This window comes from Eptatretus burgeri, unplaced genomic scaffold (assembly GCF_056783735.1).
Source record: "Eptatretus burgeri isolate ZD-2024b unplaced genomic scaffold, Ebu_testis_v1 Ebu_testis_scaffold_3165, whole genome shotgun sequence".
NCBI classification, from domain to species: Eukaryota; Metazoa; Chordata; class Myxini; order Myxiniformes; family Myxinidae; genus Eptatretus; species Eptatretus burgeri.
In genome coordinates this window covers 150,303-165,000 of record NW_028225113.1, presented here as the reverse complement: position 1 = coordinate 165,000, position 14,698 = coordinate 150,303, and the positions used below count along the sequence as shown (strand labels likewise).

The window sequence follows — 14,698 nt, the reverse complement described above, 5'->3', positions numbered from 1 at the left end:
CAAGAATTAATGGCCCGTCTGCTCGAGCACGTTTCGGTCTGGTCTGCGTTTGACTGCATCGCGCAAATCCCAGGCATCTCGTCTGGGGCACAACCACAAGAGGTCGACCATCTCATCACGGGAGATCGCCTCGTCTCGCCTCCGCTGGATTCGGCTGCCCTGGTCCGTCCTTTGGCGACCGGAGCCCCGGGAAGGGGTGGACGACCAGCCACGCGCTCTCGGCCAGGTAGCCAGCCGTCCTGACTCCCAGCCGAACTATCCTCCTCGGATGGAGAGTCAAATAAAGACCCGGCGAGGTCCATCTCTTCTTTTGGGTATTTGTGTGTGCGCGTTTGTGTGTCCTTGGGCCCCGTCTGTAAGTAGGAATTGTTAAGTGCTCTTTGCTGTACATTATTTGCATTGCTTAGTCGGTTTAACTGTGCTCTTTGTGTGTTCCCTCCCTGCCTCTTGTAAATAAATATCCCTGTTGTTAAATGTTTCTACTCGTCTCTGTGTTTTCTCCATTGGTTAAGCACGGTGCGTGTTGGGGGATTAAAAAGGCCGTTGCTGCAGTAGTTGTGCATTTGGACCGACGGGAGCTCGGTAACCATCCGCTCGGGTTACGCACGGGTCGAGCACGGCAACAGCTCGTCCCGTTCGAGCTCCGTCGAGGGTGTGAATTCCTCGGTAGCTCTCCACGTGGACCTCTCGGTATTTTGAAGTTTGGAAAATAACCCTGTCCCACGCGGTTGAATTATTGACGATTCACGGTCCTGTAAGGGACCCATACCTTCGGAGTTATCGGAGAGGTACGATCGAGATTCCGGGTGTTCGGTGGAGCCGACTCTACTGCTCCATCTTGCGGTCGTGCTCGTCACTGATACCCAGCCCACAACAATATAACCTCCTTCACTTTCAGTGGTGGAGGTAAGAAAAACAATAAGATTGCAACAAAGAATATATCAATAAATATAAATAATATTTCCAACAATAATCATAACAATGGAAGTATAATTTGTCAACAATAATAACGAACGTATAATTCCCACAATGGCCCAAGGGAAGCACATCTGGGCTTGGTGAAAGGCAAGCGAATGCTCCAGCAGTACAGCAGGCAGGTGTGCCACGAGGCTGTGAAGACAAATAAAAATTTGGTCCAATGGACCAATGAGCGCACTCGTGCATATCAAATGGTCACGTCCCATTTAAGTGGACCATATTTGTTGCAGTATTAATGGCTCGCTTTAATATAATGCAGTATAATGCAGTATAACCATGCAGTATAATGCAGTATTAATGGCTCGCTTTAATATAATGCAGTATAATGCAGTATAACCATGCAGTATAATGCAGTATAACCATGCAGTATAATGCAGTATAACCATGCAGTATAATGCAGTATTAATGGCTCGCTTTAATATAATGCAGTATAATGCAGTATAACCATGCAGTATAATGCAGTATTAATGGCTCGCTTTAATATAATGCAGTATAATGCAGTATAACCATGCAGTATAATGCAGTGTTAATAGCTCGCTTTAATATAATGCAGTATAATGCAGTATAACCATGCAGTATAATGCAGTGTTAATGGCTCGCTTTAATATAATGCAGTATAATGCAGTATAACCATGCAGTATAATGCAGTATTAATGGCTCGCTTTAATATAATGCAGTATAATGCAGTATAACCATGCAGTATAATGCAGTGTTCATGGCTCGCTTTAATATAATGCAGTATAATGCAGTATAACCATGCAGTATAATGCAGTATTAATGGCTCGCTTTAATATAATGCAGTATAATGCAGTATAACCATGCAGTATAATGCAGTATTAATGGCTCGCTTTAATATAATGCAGTATAATGCAGTATAACCATGCAGTATAATGCAGTATTAATGGCTCGCTTTAATATAATGCAGTATAATGCAGTATAACCATGCAGTATAATGCAGTGTTCATGGCTCGCTTTAATATAATGCAGTATAATGCAGTATAACCATGCAGTATAATGCAGTATTAATGGCTCGCTTTAATATAATGCAGTATAATGCAGTATAACCATGCAGTATAATGCAGTGTTAATAGCTCGCTTTAATATAATGCAGTATAATGCAGTATAACCATGCAGTATAATGCAGTGTTCATGGCTCGCCATATGCTACTTGTTGTTTTGAAAAGAAACACGTGGTTCGAGCCAAGTGCGTACTTTTTGCCATGTATTGATGACGAGCAAATGTGTAGGAGGCAGGTGTAAGGTGAGAGAGAGAGTGAGAGAGAGGAGGCAGAGAGGATGAAGCAGGGGGAACGAGGGAGGAGGAGGGGAGAGCTAAAAAGGACAACCTTATCAAAACGTTGCTATTCACTGTGGGAGGAAGGCGTGAGACACACACACACACACATACACACACACACACACACACACACACACACACACACACACACACACACACACAAAGAAAGAGACAACGAGAGACCGACAGAGGTGTGGGAGGAGAGTGCTGCATGTTATAAGGAGGGAGCGAGGTGGGGACAGAGTGAAAAAGAAGGGGAGGGGGGGGAGGAGGAGGAAACAATAAAAGAAAGGGGTGAGGGGTGGAGGTGGGGTTAACAAAGAGAATGATAAATGACACTCATGACCGAACACAAAAAACAAACTCATGCCAGAACAGCTGAACACACAACGACACAACAGAGTTTGAAAAGTAATCCGTTGGCACATCAGCAAAAAATTTGATATTTCAGTTGCAGAAAATTTGTGGGAAAAATGAACCAAAAGCAATCACTGAAAACATTGAAGTACCGCTCACGTTCGACCTAATGATCCCATCGAGCGTAAACATCGAAAACAAAGTGTTGCGACCAGATATGATACTTGGGTAGAAAAAAAAAAACAAGAGAAGAAGGCTTTGCTAATTGACGTGTTAAGAGCAATGATTTTGGACTAACGATGCAGAAATCAAGAAAATGACCAAATATCCCAAAATCATGGAAGCTGAAGAATGCCAAAGTTTTACCAGACGGTTCACCGATACCCAGGCCATCGATTACTAACTTTGCATTCAATTACTCACTTTTTAAGGACCGTAGGACTGAATCTTCCATCGTTTCCAGTCCATGAGAGACCGAGCGAGCGTGCATGGGTGAGACGAGGCTTCAAAGCCAGAAGGTCCTCCTCGCAGAGAGATGGCCAGAAAGGCTTGAGGTCCAGGTGTTTGTACATGGAAGGGTTGTAGCAGCAGTCGCGCAGGGTACGGCTGCATTGAGCGAGGCACCACAGCTCAGGGAGTGTCAGGTGAGATAAAATAATTTCGATAATCTGTCGTGGAAGTAAGACAGCAAAAAAAACATCGATTTAATTAACAGTGCATCAACTTGACCAACTGTCACTGTCCAGATAGTCAAGGATGTTCATCAAATGATAAACCAGTAACCCTTAAAACAACCCAGGTAATCACTGGTGAAGCCATCAAGGCTTCCCAACACAAACAGACTTGGACAGCCATTTCGATGTTGACGCCATCGTCTGAAACCATTCTGAAGTCAAACAATGAGATGATGTGATCTGGAAAACCAAGTTTTAAAAGAAGAAGAAAAGATGACGAGCGGGGGTTCACATACTCACCTCGAAAGGTAAAAGGTCAAACGATCCATTATTTGTGAAGGGGGGAAGCTTCTCTCCCTCTTCATCTTCCGTCTTCTGTTTAACCATATCTCGTCTCCTCCTTCTTTCCATCCTGTTTTGTTTATGTCGAAGTCTTTCTGACCCAGCAAGACCTTCACTCTTGCTCTTCTTTGGTTGCATAAGGTTCACCGGGATACCGGACAGAACAACAACGCACAGTTCCATGCGGTAAAAGCTCAGGGGGGAATTGAACTCCAGACGGAGGATGTTCGTCGCAAAACCCGGTGGTTGTATCGGTGGGGAAAACTTGAAAGGGGCGTTCAGTGGAAGATTGGGGTCCACAGGGCTGGACCACAGCATCCGCCACCTGCATCGTCCATCACCAAAGTCAGCCTTTTGAGGAGTGTCTTTTTAATTTTACTATGAAGTAGACATTGTGTATTAGGGTTTGGCTCATGTCATACAACATCTCCAATTTGATACACACGGATGTGTAAAAGGGCATCACTCACATTATTAAATAAATTAACAAATAAATGAATTAAACTCTTTTCATTCATTAAAAATAAAAACGGATTTAACGGGGAGGGGGGGGGTTGGGGTTGGTGAGGATCAGAGGATCCTCTGTTGGGATTGACAATCTGTTGTTCTCTGTTGGGATTGACAAGAGATGGGATTGACAATCGGTAGTTGTTGGAAAGAAGCGAAATTTTAAAAACATACAGGTAGTGGACAAAAAACATGGAAACACCTATGTAAAATCACTTAACAGGACGTTGGGCCACCACGAGTGGCTAGGACGGCCTATATGTGCAGCAGCATAGAGTCCACAAGGGTCTGGCATTCTTCAGGAGGGATGTGGCACCATTCTTCCACGAGAGTCAATCAACACACCTATTTGATGGAGGTGGAAAACGGTGTCTCAGACGTCATTCCTCAATATTCCATCAATACTCGATTGGGTTCAGATCTGGAGACTGAGAAGGCCATGACACATGAATAACATCAGTGTCATGCTCATCAGACCATTGGGGGATCACACATGGACCAAGCAGTCAGGACTGCAGCATTCTTTCGGTTAGCACCACAAGTGCAAAAAGGAAGAAGGAATCAAAGAATAAGAAATCATCTGTTTGTGGAGAAGATTGTGAAGGATGATTCATGTGACCGTATCAGATTTCTCCACTGATCGATCGTCCATTGCCTGTGCTCTTTGTACCACTGCACTCGCAAACGTGCATTGCCAGGTGGGATGAGCGGTTTGTGCGCTGCAACTCGACAATGGTCCTCTGTGGATCTCTTGGTGGACCGTTTTTGATGAAACTGGCTGCTCGTGCTCCAGGTTTAAAGTTACAGTCAATTGATCAGCAGTTGCTCACCTGCTTTGCCGAGCACTTCAAATTAATCCTGGAGAATGCATTTCCACCCACTGTTGCCCTTTGCTGATGATGTCTTTCCCTCGGAGTTCGATGCAGACATCATCTGAAAAACCGTTGCTCGTGAAACATCAGCAAGTTTCGCTGCCTTTGTCACTAAAGCTCCTGCCAAATGCACCACAACAAATATCCCTCTTTCAAAGTCACAGAGGTTTTTATGGTTTTTTTAATGGCCTCAGCCTTTAAAAAAAAAAAAATTAAAAAAAATAACAATAAAATCTCAACACGTAATCAAGATACAAAAATCAAACAACAAGAAACCAAACAAGGGAATCAAACAACAAGAAATCACAAAACAAGAAGTCAGGGTTAAGAAAAAACAAGGAAAAAATAAGATATCAAACAGGAAGAAGAAGTCCAAAAAAAGGAAGAAAGAATCAAAGAAGAATAAATCAAAAGCAAGAAACCAAACAAAAAAAAAGCAATCAGGTATTGCACACCCTCACCAGGACTTGTTTTGTGTGGTGTTTGTGTGGTTTTTTGTGGTGTATTTTGTGTGGTGTTTGTGCAGTTTTGTGTGGTGTATTTTGTATTGTTTGTGTCGTGAATTTTGTGAGGTGTTTCTGGAGTTTTGTGTGGTGTATTTTGTATTGTTTGTGTCGTTTTGTGTGGTGTTTGTGTAGTGTTGTGTGGTGAATTTTGGTGGTGTTTGTGTACTGGTGTGTTACGTAATTAATAAGAGACATAACTGGAACTGCCATTTTAAAACTGCTGGCAGTGATGACCGGGTACCAAGACGTCACGCTTTGATGCAACCCCGCTTTGATTGGATACATGACCCTGACCCGTGACGTTTTTTGTATTATTACTTATTATTGAATTGAATTAAGAATGGGATTAAAAAAATTCAATTCAGATCAAATGAAAGACCAAGTCGGTCCAGTTCTGCATTGTGGGAATCAGAAGGAGCTCGAACAAGGAAAAAGCAAAGTTGAAGTCATCAGGAGAAACCTGGATAGGACTCAGGTTTCAGCTGCTCGTCCTCAACCCTCAAACCCACCCAGTCACAACCAAGAGAGAGTTATTTTAAAAAAAAAACTTAAGAAATAAATAAACTCTCGTTGTGGAGGATAGCCGTCACGACCACAGTCAGAGAGGGCTTTGTCTACCCATTCAACCAGAGACCGAGCAGTGGTCCACCTCACCCAAAACTCGGCAAGCCTTTCAGCTGAATGAAAGGGAATCTCAAATCCATGGGCCAAAACGATTAAACAGAAAAAACATCCCGAGCCTTGAACTCCAACAGGCCCAACAAGACCGTGCTTGGAGGAACGGGTCCCACCTTCTCAAACTTGAATCAGAAGCAATTATGGTACTTGCTCGCCATGCCGAAGTCCTGGGGAGGGTGGGAACAACACGAGGAAAGGGGGGGAGGGGAGGGAGTGAGGTGGTGGCAAGGAAGCATGAGCTTAACTTCCTGCCCGGTGGACAAGGCGTACCAGACAGGAGGAAGGTCGGGGAAAAGTAGGAAGGGAAAATGACCGAAAACTCAAGACTAACCGGAGAACAAGTAAAAGATAAGCAAACAGATGAGATCGGGTGAAAATAAAGAACGAAGAATAAAAACAACAAGGCAAACAAGCTCCTAAAAGGGGGAAAAACTCATCACTGAGGTTTTTCCTCTTGCAGCCACGCGAGCCATAATTATAGCAAACCAGGCCTGTGCAGCATTTTATACATGACCCAAAGCATGATGGGATGTCAGTTGCTGGGAACATAGGCCACTCCTGTGTGGAAGCAGTTCCTTAAAACATACTCTCGTTTGCCCAGGGGTTTCCAATATTTTGTCCACCACCTGAAGATCAAAACCTGAAGACCACCTGAAGATTAGAAAAACCAGGTTACTCGTCCATCCATATAACGAAGATGTTGTTGAAATCCCGTAATCATCATGTAAGAACAGTCAGAGGCTCAACATTCTTCCAAAGCAAACGATAATTGGTCATTTCATCCCTTTTGGACTCATGAGCATTAAGACTTTAAGACCCATTGGAGATTTAAACCAAAAGGGTCATTGGTACATGCACACAGCAGAGTCTTCACCATCATCCCAGGACCTGGCCAGTATCCGAACCATATATCCATGTTGGTACGTCTTCAAGACCGAGACTCTGGTAGGGAAGACGGGCACGTCTAAAAGTATCTCGATGAAATCCTGGATTTTAAACCACTCGGGATTCTTGGGACAACGTCCGGGTGTCCAACGAGACAAGCGGTCCCACCACGACCCACATGTACTCGGCACGGTCACGTGCGTGAAGTCCCCGGAGAGGGAAAATATGTCAATCGGACCCACCAGGTTCCAGATGGAATCGCATTCTCCAAAATGGGAGTTCATGTCCAGAACTTGGCACATGTTGTTGATACAGCTCGAGATGAGACGGCTGTGGGAACAAACGTTCAGGGTTTTCCTGCAGTCCTGGTGCATCTCCACGCCGTTGGTTTTTCCTGGTCCTGTTCGGCAGGAATGGAGAGCAGGCTCAACATGCAAGTGTATTACATACAGAGGTTTGAATAAAATCCACAATCAACACGCGTAGATCACGTGGTCATTTATTAATTGCACTTGTTTTCAGGAACTCAGATTATGTCATCACTTTTCCCCCCAATGTATCACTCAAAAACCTACTCTCATCTTACCATGGTCTATTTTACTTGTTAAATGCTGACAGATCGTTAAATGCTGACAGATGAAAGAACATCTATATGTGCCACCCATAATCAATTCCAAAATCAAACTTTTGCAGTTTTGAAAAAGGCGTTGGGCATATTTCAAGTGAAAATATAAAAACACAGTTTACGTGGCAGACAGCATCCTCTTCACTCTCTGCAGATCTGGATAAAATCACAAGCTGGTCAAGCACTTGGAATATGTCTTTCAATTCCGACAAATCTCACACTCAAAGTCTCTCCGAAAGGACCGTTTGGACCCCCCACCTCCCATCTACTTTCTCAACAATTCCCTTGAAGAAGTCCTTTCATTCGAGCTTTTGGGTCTCACCTTCTGTCATGCTCTTTTTCTGGGAAAGCCACATCTCCAAGTGTTGGGATTTGTACCTTTTCCTTCAAAGCTTTTGTTTCTTCCCAACTCAATTCACTCGCCTGCAGTGAATTATAATATATTCCTGCTTGGGACATTGTGTGTGAGATAAGTCGGGTCATACTTGAGTGATTCAAGGGAGCATTGTGCAGCAAAATCTGGGAGGAAAACCTTTGATCTTGCTTATCAGTTTGATATATATATCGCCAGGATGGAAGCCAGCTGGTAATCCAGCTGGCTCTTGGGATGAAAAGAAAGAATTGTGGAAATTGGAATTTGTTGGAGATAAAAAAGCCAAATATAAGGGAGTGACTCGACTATTTAGGAGAGCACTCTCCGGGTTCCTCAAACGCAAATTGTTGCGCCTGGGGTGTGTTTTGAGTGCGCATGTATTGATAGATAATAAACATTTTTCTCTCAAGTACATCGACGTTTTCATACCTCAGTAAAGGGTGATCGACACCTCGACACAAGCTCGTCTCCAAAGCCAGTTGCCCACTGGGAATCCGACGTCGTGCAATATCCTTCCTTGGTCCTTGGCACACCTGAGATTCCAAAGCACTTACAAAGCTTCCAACCTCAGCCTGGTGCAGTAGTTCTCTCCCCTATGTGGTGGTGCGTCTGCCTCACATCCAGCTCGACTTCACGCTGTGGAAACCAAGGCTTTTAGAATCATTGGTATCTCCCACGATGAAGCTGAGTCTTTAGGTCTCTCATGCTCTCACCGGAGACAGGTCGGTGCTCTTTCTGTCTTCTACCAGCTCCTCTCCGGCTTTGCCTCCCCTGCTCTGTCTGTGCGCTGTCCCCCTATAATTCCGCAGGGTGTTCAAGGTCTGCCAAAAATCTTCTGGTGAAAATGCCAAAATCAAGAATCACTGCTCACCTTCACTCTTTCATTCCTCCTTTTTCCCGCCTCTTCAACAAACTCCCACACTCTCTTCAATCCCACTCCTCCCTCCAGGTCTTCAAAACAGCTGTTCACCACCATCTCATATCTTCACCCATCCAAAATCACGATCTTTTCTTCCTCCATGAATCCACCCCAAACCCACCTCCTTCAAATTTCCTGTTTTCCTTCCTGAAAGTCCCTGTGGTACCATATTGTTTACCCCGGGTACCTCGCCCTTTCCCTCTCCCTTCCACAGATCTCCTGTTGTCTCTGTTCTCCATTATTTTGTGCTTCCCTCTCCCACCACTCTTGCTCCCTGCCTTGCTGTATGTTCTGTGTGTTCGCTCTTCCACGAGCCTCAACATGGTATACAAAAAAAAAACAAAAAAAACAATGGACGCCACATTCCATGACAGATGCTTGTATTTAGAACATTTTGGCATGGAGTTCAAAGTGCAAGTGTGTGCTTGAACCTGTTCAACATCGCATGGATTGCCCGAGTGCTCCGCTCAGTTGTGGCCCCCATTTGGTGTCCAACGCACGTTTGTGGCCAGGGAGCGCCACCAAATACCCTCGCCCCATGTTGATCACGGAGATGAGTCGGGTAGTGAGGGACAGAACGAATGGGGCCATTTCCGCGTCAAGTCTTTGCAAGGTTGGGGATAATACTTGGGAAAGCGTCCGTGCACCAATGGGGGAGTTGGGAAACGCCTACTGACTGTCCTGATCCGACTTTGGGCTCCTCCCTCGCCAAACGTCTACAAAATACGCTGCTAAGGAGTGGTCGTAGTTCCTGGGTCTTAGTTAAGTTCTGGGTTGTTGGAGAGAGGGAAAGACATCGAGAGAGAGAGAGAGAGAGAGAGAGAGAGAGAGAGAGAGAGAGAGAGAGAGAGAGAGAGAGAGAGAGAGAGAGAGACAGAGAGAGAGAGAGAGAGAGAGAGAGAGAGAGAGAGAGAGAGAGAGAGAGAGAGAGAGAGAGAGAGAGAGAGAGAGAGAGAGAGAGAGAGACAGAGACAGAGACAGAGACAGAGACAGAAAGACAGAGAGAGAAAGAGAGATCTGCTTTTGACAAGGTCGGCGGCATGGCATGGGGAAGAGAGCTGAGCAGGTGTGGCGGAGCGCTGGGCGAATGAGCGATCCAGGCGTCATGCTGAGCGCATCTATTTGGGTAATCTGAAATAGTTACATTTACAGACATCCTTACACATCATTATTAACCTCTCTTCTCACACAATCTGTCATATGCTGTGGACACAGAAGAGCAATCGGCGAGGGCAAGTCCCGACAACTGTTCTTTCAGAGAGACCCCACAGACACGCACCTCTTTCCATTTTACCTTCTCTGCACCTCATCTGCATCTCAATGCACCTCCTCTGACCACGCACCTTAGACATCCTCAGTTTTCCTCTCCTCCCTCTCCTAAGAGATTGAGAAGCATGGGCCCATCAGCCACGCCAGGTACAAAAGAGGTTGCCAACACCTCGTTCTCTCTCTCTCTCTCTCTCTCTCTCTCTCTCTCTCTCTCTCTCTCTCTCTCTCTCTCTCTCTCTCTCTCTCTCACTCTCTCTCTCTCTCTCTCTCTCTCTCTGTTACTCTCCAACTTTCCCCAGAGTACGTTTCTGATGGCGCCTGTCTTCGTGTACGTAAACAGTGTGTAAGTTAATTTTATCAGTAGAAGTCCAAACTGTACCCTTTGTTGTGTGTTTGTAAATATTTGCCTTCCCCTGTTGGCAAGGAAAAAACACATAAAATGTCATCGCCCCTGTTGAATTGTTGAAGATTGGGCGGTGGCAGGATTCGCACCCCACTCTTGACAGCCAAATGTTGATGATTCGGCGTCACTAAACAGCACCGCAGTCTCAGGGGTTATAACGCCGGCTGGTTCGGCACAGGCCACGGGTCACGTGCCTCGGATCACGATACCAAAGTACACTTGTGCCTTGCCAGTTAGGGAAATAGACCCCGGTTTCAGACTGGGTTTGTTAGAGACCGAGCGAAGTCTGCCAGTCCGTAACCATTTTGGTTTTAAATACAAATCGAGTGGTTGTTCCTCAGCGTGGCACGAACAAACTCAAGGCGGCAACCTTCATATGAATCGGCCAGATTTATTGGGGACACATCGGGGAAACACGACACAAGCAAAACATTCACGACAATGTTATAATTAATTTATAACCCGCTCTTAACTCGGGAGCTACGGATACGCGTTTCAAAGGGAGCCCGAGCGAAGTAAACCTCAGACAACATGCAGACAAGACACAGAGAACTTGGTGATGTCTCATGGACGAGAGGAAAAGTGTCAAAGGCACAAATGTGGCTCGTGACAAGCTGATGTCAACGGATTTGAGCGCCCAAGCTCGAACACACGGCGTGGCAAGATGGCGGCGTCGTCCTTTTGTCGCACCGCTCACACACCAGCCTCAGCGCATGCAGCCCCTGTAAGGTCGACGATCCACGGTGTGCTCGAGCTGGCTTTTCACAAGGTCCAGCATACAAATCCAGGCCTGGCCTGCTCACCAGACTCGGCCAAATCGGGGTGTTGGGCTCCGCAGGCGGATCGACGGGATGGAAAAACGTGTCGAGCCGTGCCGGGAGCAAAGACAGTCAGAGGCCCCGTGGTTGGATTCAGGATGAACCTGGGGACGACCTGCACGCTGGGTCCATCGCCGAGGAGGAACAGCCATCAAGTCACTCCTCATCAAGCAGATCGCAGACTCGACACCAGCAGCCTCCCATCCAGCAGAAGGCAGACTGACGTCATGCAGTTCCTTCCTTGTCTTCCCGGCGCTCGCTCTTTTGGACACTCCCCCGGGGACCCGTGATTGGTCCATCGCTCGAGACTGCAGCTGTCCTCCACCAATCGGCCGTCGACACGTCTCGCCGACCGCCACTCTCAGAGCGCCGGGCAGGGATAGTTCGGAGAGGGGAAGGAAAAAGAAGCAAGGCGCCTCCCGGTACACCACCACTGCACGAACACTGGACAGCCTGCTACACCTCCCTACACACATGTAACGTCCAATTACCGAACAACCTGGCTAAACATGCATTCAAGGGGGGATCTGGGCTAATCCTATATTTAATAACACACTAAGGGCTCATTTCCCACAACAGTATTAGTAATTTTCCTGTCGGAGTAGAAGGGCGAGTCCATATTTATTCACAACAAAAATGGCCGCCAGTCTCCCAATCGGACATCTTTGATCAGATCGCAGAATATAGTTTGGTACAAGTGTATTCCATGGTGTGTTCTTGTTATGGTAAGTTATCTTTAATGAGCTGACTTACAGGCAGATGGAAGATCACCTCGGGCTAATGATCGAGGGAACAGAGCAGAATGTTCGTGAAGAACAACATGACGTCATTTGATGAAACACCTCAGCGAAGCGACGACAACTTCAGCGATTACATCCGATATATCGATTTCCCACCCTGAAGAAACCCCGGTCCTTACTCGAAGGAACGACGTCGAAGCCATCCTCCAATTCGGTTCATTGTTGTTGCGTCGAGAAAGGAAACTGAGGTGATGTTCAACCACCTGGAAGGTTCAGGTGAAGCGAGGAAAGACTCGCACCTTGTGAGGCCTCCACTACTCCTGTATCAAGGCCGACGATCTTTTCTCACAAAACTCGTGACCAGGAACACGTGATGAGAAGTCGCCGTTGACTCCGCCCCCAACGTACGGGAATGGCGGCTTGTTCCGTTCAGATGACGTCATCACGTTCTCACGTGGTATCACTGAAAAACCGACAATTTTATCAGAGTACATTTTACTATTTAAATTCTTTCCCAGATCTACGAAAATCAACATTTGCCACACTTCCCGTGTTAAATCGGTGTTGTGCTGATATTTGTAAATAAATGAAACGTGTGAACTGGCCAGCTGGCCCGTCGTGCTTGTGTGACATTTTACACTTCCACTCTTTTTACAATTGGATTTCTCACCAACGTGCCGTCAATGTCGATGATTTTTGGGAACGTTACAGGGAATCTGTGTTGCAGCCAATTCCACCCAAAAACCCGATTATGAGTAGTATATCGTGTGGAGTATCCGGATCTCCTTCAATACTAAACACCTGGAGACATCCTCGCATTGAGAATACCTTTACAAATCGTCTTTCATGAACTTTTTAATGGATTCTGACATTTACTGTTAAGTTTTGAAAAGTTCACATCACTCATGAAAGATTACTTCATTTGAAGTTCAGTTATTCCCGAAATACACTCTTTGCGAGTCATGAAGGAGGAGCCTCCATTTCGTGTCTCGCTATTGGCTAACTCAAGGCACGTGACGAAATAACGGAAGTCGTTGTTGTTGTTGTTGTTGTTGTTGCTGTTGTGATCAAGATGCTGATGTTTCGACTTTCTGTAATTAATCTTTCATCCAAAACATGATCCAGCAAAATAATCTTCCGGACAACTTATAACATTGTATTATTAATAACAATAGTTATAAAATGATTCTTTGGAAACAAAATCAAAAACTTTTCAACAAAAGAATGTTTACATTGTTCTAATGTGATATGCATATGTGGGGAAATTACTCGACCAAGCTGGGAATCGAACACAGGTCTTCCAATAAACCTCACCAGTGCCTTGTTCTCTGCTATCTTCTCACACAATCCATACTGTATGTCCATTGTTTCCTGTTCATTCACACTTCCATTGTTCTCATCATTCCACGTGCACTCTGAACGATCTCTCCATGTAATTGTGCTTGCTCGTTACAAGCTGTCCCTGCGGGGTTGATATCAATCCATCTCTACCAGAGTCCATGCGACAACGTCACGACCTCTTCGTTTCAACCTTATATGGACCTTCAAGCCAGGTGTGTGGACCTTCGAGCCAGGTGAGTGGACCTGGCTCAGGTGAGTGGTGAGGTGAGTGGTGACCTGGCTCAGGTGAGTGGTGAGCCAGGTGAGTGGACCTTGACCCAGGTATATGGACCGTCAAGCCAGGTATACTTCGAGCCAGGTGTACCTTCAGGCCGGGTATACGGACCTTCAATCCAGGTGTACTGACCTTCAAGCCAGGTATACGGACCATCAAGCCAAGTATTAGGATCATCGAGCCAGATATACAGACCATCAAGCCAGGTACACGGACGGACCTTTGAGCCAGGTAAACAGACCATTGAGCCAGGTATACGGACCTTGGAGCCAGGTATACGGACCGTCGAACAGCTCACTGTGCGAACCCAGTGATTCTTCCTCGGTCGACATGGACCTTCAGTTCTTAAGTGATTACCATGTGTGCGTGAGAAGACTCGGGGACCTTGTGCCGATGGTGGAACAGCACGAACGCGTGCCCATGGGGAGGACGTGCTTCCCTGGGTGCGTTTTTCGGCTCCCAGTCCGTAGGAAACGTTGTTGAGACCAAATCACCCTCTGAATGTCCCTCTCATGCCCGACTGACCGAGCAACCAACCAACCGTCCAACCAACTGAATGTCCGACCAACCAACCGTCTCAAGGAGATGGGGATGGGCCAGGCATCTGCCATGGGGGATGGCCAGCCGGAGGTCCCTGGAGTATCACGTGGGAAGTGGACGCAGCGACGCGCTGCTCCGGCGCATGCTCCCATAACTGACCTGAGCTTTCATCAAGAGTATGCGTCGAGCTATCTCCAGCACCCTGTGCAAATTACAAACTGGCAACCCGTCCATTGGGGAATATTGGGTGTTTGGGAATATTGGACCTTTCGAGGAAAAAGTGGAATTGTTCGAGGACTA

At 46.1% G+C, this 14,698-nt stretch overlaps 1 protein-coding gene across 5 annotated transcripts in view; it reads right to left on the bottom strand.

Annotated features, from left to right (window-relative positions):
• Positions 1-12,714, bottom strand: part of LOC147006564 (uncharacterized) — a 24,090-nt gene extending 11,376 nt beyond the window's left edge. The window contains exons 1-5 of one of the 5 annotated variants that reach the window (XM_085868572.1): positions 12,257-12,714; positions 7,339-7,496; positions 6,325-6,378; positions 3,607-3,973; positions 3,056-3,300 (exon numbers count right to left, since the gene is read on the bottom strand). In XM_085868572.1, coding sequence (XP_085724698.1) covers positions 3,056-3,300; positions 3,607-3,966 — 605 coding nt within the window. In that variant the 5' untranslated portion in view covers positions 3,967-3,973; positions 6,325-6,378; positions 7,339-7,496; positions 12,257-12,714. Of the gene's footprint in view, positions 1-3,055; positions 3,301-3,606; positions 3,974-6,324; positions 6,379-7,338; positions 7,497-8,523; positions 9,758-12,256 lie in introns of those variants that run through there. The other 4 variants (XM_085868570.1, XM_085868573.1, XM_085868571.1 and 1 more) reach the window with 4 other exon arrangements.
• Positions 12,715-14,698: the final 1,984 nt, after the last annotated feature.